This window comes from Astyanax mexicanus, chromosome 17 (assembly GCF_023375975.1).
Source record: "Astyanax mexicanus isolate ESR-SI-001 chromosome 17, AstMex3_surface, whole genome shotgun sequence".
Lineage (NCBI taxonomy): Eukaryota > Metazoa > Chordata > Actinopteri > Characiformes > Acestrorhamphidae > Astyanax > Astyanax mexicanus.
In genome coordinates this window covers 47541202-47547350 of record NC_064424.1, presented here as the reverse complement: position 1 = coordinate 47547350, position 6149 = coordinate 47541202, and the positions used below count along the sequence as shown (strand labels likewise).

Below are 6149 nucleotides of genomic sequence, written 5' to 3'. Positions count from 1 at the left end.
ATTGTTTATTTTTCATTGGAAACCTAATTTACTTTAAATGTTAATTTCTATAAACGTGTTTAGTCATTGTATTTAATGTAGAGAGCGCCCCCTGCTGGTTTTTGATGGTCAGTGTAATAATAAAACTGTTCACCCAACGCTGCTAGACTAGTATATTTATTAACCAGCATCTGCCACACTTTAGTTTAATAGACCAAGCATTTCACCAAGCTGGTCAGACTTTTGGCTTAAAGCATAGGCCTGTTCGTTTAAAAGTGAACTGAGGCAAATTTCCCAAATCAGAATTAATATTTTTATAGTAGTAGTAAAGTAATGTTTCAGTGATCATCTAATAGTCAGTTCTGTAGATATGTATGCAAAAATGTCTAGAAGAAATGCATAAAGGTCATTAAAGCAATTACAGGTCTAATAACTGCTAATCTGACTTTAAGGACATATACAGTAAACTCACAGCTAGATGTTCTGATGGGTGGCGTAAGGTATAATATACTTTTAAAAACACAATAATGATTTATAATTAGTTTATATTCAAAGATTCCACTGTTCTGATTGGATAAAATGAAAATGTTCCTTTAATTGAGACGTTAGAAATATTTCATACTGTGAAGTTTCCTCAAATTTGATTTAAACAATAATAACATACTGTCTTGCTTACAGTAATCTTTTTTCTATGGAACATGTCATTATATCTAACAAATATAATTTATATGCAACACATACAATTTGTTAATTTTACAATATATAGATTTTCAATTTACAGAGGGCAATTATTAATATAATGTCATGTTGGATTAATGACTTGAGAGTAAACCTGCATCCAAGCAACCACCTGGCAACATCTTAGCAACGTCCACAAACACCATAGCAATGAGTACAGATACTATAGTAACACCCTAGCAACCACATTAGTGACCAGCGAGAGAGATTTTAGCTGCATATCCATCCTGATTTTCCTTCAGGTAATGCAATTTTTAGTTTTGTATTGAGATTTCTCCCATATAAACAAACTTACAGACATAAATTCAGACAATCAGGGTCAGAGTTTAATCGTGTTATTACAAACTCAACAAAATAAGCAAAAAACAAACAAAAAAACACTGGAATTTGTATATTTGTATTTATCCAAAGTACAAAACAGTCGGTACACAGAATGAGAAAATTCATCTCATACAATAACCATAGAAATCTACAGAAGCAGTTATCTCTCACATAATAAATCAGTCCCAGAGTATTCCACAGCCCGCTGTTCCTAAACCACGCCCACTTTAACATCGCAGAATAAAGTGAGGGTTTAAAAACGAGGCCAGGCTTCATCTGAACCCGTGCTCTGATCCTGCTGAGGTTCACAGCAGACCTTTACGCTTCATCACGTTCTTCCTCTTCAGCTCCATCAGCTTCTGCTTCTTCTTCTTGTTGATGTTCTGCACCGGCGGCTCGTTCTCCACCATCTCCGGCTTCTCCTCAGCCGGGGTCACGAACACGTCGTCCGTCACGTCCTCCGTCAGCACCTCCTTCACCTCCCTCCTCTTCTCCAGCCGGATCTCCTTCACCATCTGACGCTCCTTCTGCTTAGCTGCTTTGGCCATTCTGACCATGCGGCGGTACTGAAGAATAAAATCAGAAAGAGGGGAGGGGTTAGTCTGGATGAGTAGTGCAGACAAGACAGACAAGTAAAGGTCAATATAGTGTAACTGGATTTAACTCAGTTTGCAGCATTTAAAGTATTTAAAGAAAGAGATTTTTTAAAAATCATTATAATGAAGGAGCTACAGAAGGTTTATTGAGTGATGTTTTTGCTGTGTAAAGAACCAAGCTAATACCCAGACTGGAAGGTGAAGTGCAGTAGTGCAGCTTACCGAGTTCGGGGACTGGAAATGAGGGTTTTCGTAAAGCGTCGGGCCTCCAAAGCTGCCCTGAAATATTTTAATTAGATTGAGGACGAAGCGAGGTCCAATCTCCACCAGAGACGCGTCTTCTTCTATAATCTATTCAAGATAAAAAAAACACACAGTTTATAGTAACAGTAAAACTGAACAGAGGAGTTTAATAATATATCAAATACAGCAGCGTATGAGTGTAATAAAAAACCTGATATATCAAAATATAATTTTGCAATAATGTCTCAAAACCACACACAAATATCATATCAAAAAATATTTTTAGTGTTTTGTTTGTTCTATGATTCTCAACCAGAGCCATATTTATTTATAAAAGGAATAATAGCAACTGAAATAAAGTGAAAAAAGCTATTTATACCCAACAATGGCATTTCTTTGATAATAAACAAATAATAAATTAAATAAAGCCAAATGTATAAATATTTTAATTATTGAAATGTTCGTTTCTATTTACAACAGATGAATATTTACCTGGTAGTTACGGAACCATATCCTGTTGTCTGCAATTGTAAAAGTAAACACGTGGTCCACGAACGGCTGGCTCTTCGGATGGTAGTGAGGCGTTGAAAAAGTCTGCAGTGGAAAAAACAATGTTAATTTAATGCAATAATATAATAATTTTAAAATTCAGAGTTTCACACAGTGACAAATAAGACTACACACTGAAAGAGGAGGAATACCTGTGTGAAGAGCTCCTTCAAAAGGGCATATTGAGGCTCCTTATCAAATTTCTGTAAAGAGAAACAATTTTAATATCAATAATAATAAGTCTCATCCAGCTCAGATAGGGCATGAAGCTAGACACGTATGTATAAATGTACTGATGATAATATTTCGTTCTGTACCGGGTCAAATGACAGCAGTGGTCTGGATCCTTTCAGGCAGTTTCCGGTCATTTTCAGCTCGGCGAGTGTGTGCACTGAAACAGAGCAGCGTGGGAAATCATACAGCGGCTATAAACTGTAACAGTGGGTAAAACTACTCACACAAAACAGAAACAGGCAAAAACATTCAGAAAAAACTGATCAGACCTACCGTTCTGAACCAGGAATTTAGCTGAAGGTCCGTGAGGAACATTAGACACCCTACAACAGAAAATCAGCAGCAGTGAGATTATTTAATCTGTTTATAGACAATGATTTAAGGCTGGTTAACATGAACGTTAATCCAGAAAACCACCGCCGAGCCATACACTGCTTTCCCCCACGCTTCATTTTCCACCAAACTGTTCAAAACAACTACACGTTAAAGCAGCTATTCTTTGAAGCAGCTATTGTTTATTTAGTATATTTCCTCCATTAAAGCTCCCAGTTAATCTCCGTACAACTTAGTATATTAGAGATAGAGATAGAGAAATTATAATACAAAAAAAATAATTAAACAATGTATATACATGTTAAATCTAACATAATATTACTATTTATACAAGGTATTGGTATTAATTATTTTTTAAATTGAAATAAGTATGCTTTTTTCAAGTACATAGAATGAGTTTAAAAGACCCTTATCAGGATTTATTATGGATCATTACATGCAATGAGAAAAAAAATTCATCCTGCATAGAGCAAAAAGATGCATCAAGATAATCGTTTTATAATCACATCACAGACTCTCGTAAGGTGCCTAGAGATTCCTACCCTTAATAAATAAATGCTAATATTACTTATTTAAATGTAGATTTAGCTATGAAATATGTATACTATGAAAAAACAGAATAATAGACTTTTGGTCACCAACTGTGGGTTCATAAAAAAGCTGTTTTTGGAAAACAGGTAAACAGATGAAGACTCACCACATGTACAGATCCATGTTCTTCTTGGCCTCAAAGAAAACACACTTGTTGCAGTTTTTTATTTCACAAACCTGCAGCAAACAAACAATATATTTTAATAATAATTTCATCACTGGACTGAATCAAGCTGAACTATTGAACCATTCCAATATAAAAATCTCACCTCATTAACAACAAACAGCTTATCTTTCCGGTCCATTTTTGTATCTGCAGATGAAGAAACAAATGAGATAAATATTCACACAACCTGCAGAAATGCATGATCCACCCACCCCCATGTTAAACAGTTGGAGAGGTGTTCTTTTTTTTATTTTTTATTTCTCTACCATTTCTTCTCCAAGCCTTAGTGGCTGTCAGGTGGGGACAAATACAGTTATTGTTAGTGGGGTGAATGCTCGACAGTTACCTGCTTTTGAGTGAGGCATCATAGTCCTCAGGTCCTGCATGAGGTGCCTTGTTCTAAAGTTGATTCCTCGTGAGGAGAAAACCAGAACACGCTCTTTGTTTTTCCACTTTCCCTAAAAGAAAGAACAGAAATAATCAACAGTCGAACAAACATTTGAGACATGATCTCTATTTACTATAAATCAAATACAGGTATCAATATAGGATTACAAAACAAAACATTGTGATACTTCGATATATCAATATTTTCTAACACTCTCTGTATGTCTCTCACACTCTTTTTGTATGTCTTTCTCTGTATGGCCCTCTCTCTATATGTCTCTCACACTCTCTGTTTTTCTGTGTCTCTCTCTCACACACATTCTCTCTGTGTCTCTCTCCGTCTCTCATACTCTCTCTTTATGTTTCTCTGTCTCTCTCTGTTTATCTCTTTCTCTCACTCTTTCTGTATGTCTCTCTTTGTATGTCTCACTCTCTCTGTAGCTCTCTCTGTTTTTCTGTCTCTCTCTCTCACATTCTCTGTATCTCTCTTTCACACACTCACTGTGTATGTGTCTCTAGGTAAGTTATGTGTCTCTCTGTCTCTCAGTATGTGTCTCTCTCACAGACTCTCTGTTTCTGTATGTCTGTCTGTCTGTCTCTCTCTCTCTAGCAAACCCATAAAGACACAGAACTAGTAAACGTTACAGAGTGTGTTTGTTAATATGTATAGAGTGTGTGCCTGAGATAGTGTGTTTGTGTAGAGTGTATGTGTGTAGAGTGTGTGTGTAGTGTTTAGAGTGTGTGTAGAATGGTATTTAGACAGGTACCATAGAGACGGGAGGTGGGACGGTGATCTCGGCGCTGGGAGCGCTCGGGTTCTCCGGGTCTCCGGCATGTTCCTCCGCTCTCTCCCGCTTAGCGCTCCGGTCCTCCGCGGCAGCAGCTCCACGCTTCCTCTTGGCCGCCGCCATGTTTCTGTTCTGACCCACGTGTTCCTCCCAGCGCGGACACAACCACACAACACCCACCCCGAACCCGAGCCTGCAGCGCCTCCCGCGGCCAGGAGGACACCCCGCCACCCCGTCGCTCCTCCTACAAATATAGCAAACATATATATCAAATAAATAAAGAAAAAACAATGAATGAGAAGATTTATCCAAACTTTTGACTGGTACTATAGATTTTGCACATTGTTATGTGCCACTAGATTTCACTAAAACGGTCCACCTTATCCCACCAGTTTATACTGGATTTACTTGATAATTCTACATTTCCTATGGCAAAGAGAGTACAGAAATTTGTTTTGCCATTGACAGCCTCATAACAGAATCCCCCTTGAGGAGGCTCCTCCCACAAGTTACTGACAGTAGCCAGTCAGGTTCGTCATTCCTGCAGACGGCAAAATATCAACCTTCAGCAATCATGAAGCGGAATTATCCATCAGTAAGCGTTGTGAATGTGTTTTTGGAAAGATACTCTAATGTTGTTGTTACTTTAACATCGCAATAGTACTTTAACTGTACTGAAGCTACACAGCTGCTGAACACATAGACGTATAGACCTACTTAAGTCAAGAGGTCATAAAGAGGCCCAAACCCACACTCACTGAACCCCTGTCAGATACACCTGCTCACACACACACACACCAACCGCTTTACTAAGGGAAAGAATCTGGATAATCTTAAAGCCCTCTGCTTAAAAATCCAGCTCAAAATCAGCTGATCGTCCAGCAGAAACAAAACTTATTCTGAGCATACCCCGCACAGGGTATGTTTTTATGGATGACCTGCTGATCTTTAACAGGGCAGCCAGTGTTAATATAGTTAATTGGTAAATATTTAATTAAGCCCAGAAATTACACATTTCTAGCAATACATTAGAACCTTTGGTTTAGCAAAAAAAATGTTTTTTTTTTTTATTATCAGTCAACTTTTATTTTCACTCAATATACGTTGAAGGTAATGCTAATTTTTAATGCAACTGATCATTCACAATTAAAAGGGACTGAAAAAAATATTTATTATAATTAACATCAAGTATTTTATCAGGATAAGCTAAAATAAGGAAAACCA

At 37.3% G+C, this 6149-nt stretch overlaps 1 protein-coding gene across 1 annotated transcript; it reads right to left on the bottom strand.

Annotated features, from left to right (window-relative positions):
* Nucleotides 1-1021: 1021 nt before the first annotated feature.
* On the bottom strand, nt 1022-5091 carry bxdc2 (brix domain containing 2). Its single transcript, XM_007252751.4, has 10 exons — nt 4905-5091; nt 4097-4208; nt 3854-3897; nt 3691-3761; nt 2934-2983; nt 2744-2817; nt 2579-2629; nt 2370-2471; nt 1857-1985; nt 1022-1604 (listed from the first exon to the last, which is right to left on the bottom strand). The coding sequence occupies exons 1-10, from the start codon at nt 5046-5048 to the stop codon at nt 1344-1346; spliced, it is 1038 nt and encodes a 345-aa protein (XP_007252813.1). The 5' UTR covers nt 5049-5091; the 3' UTR covers nt 1022-1343.
* Nucleotides 5092-6149: the final 1058 nt, after the last annotated feature.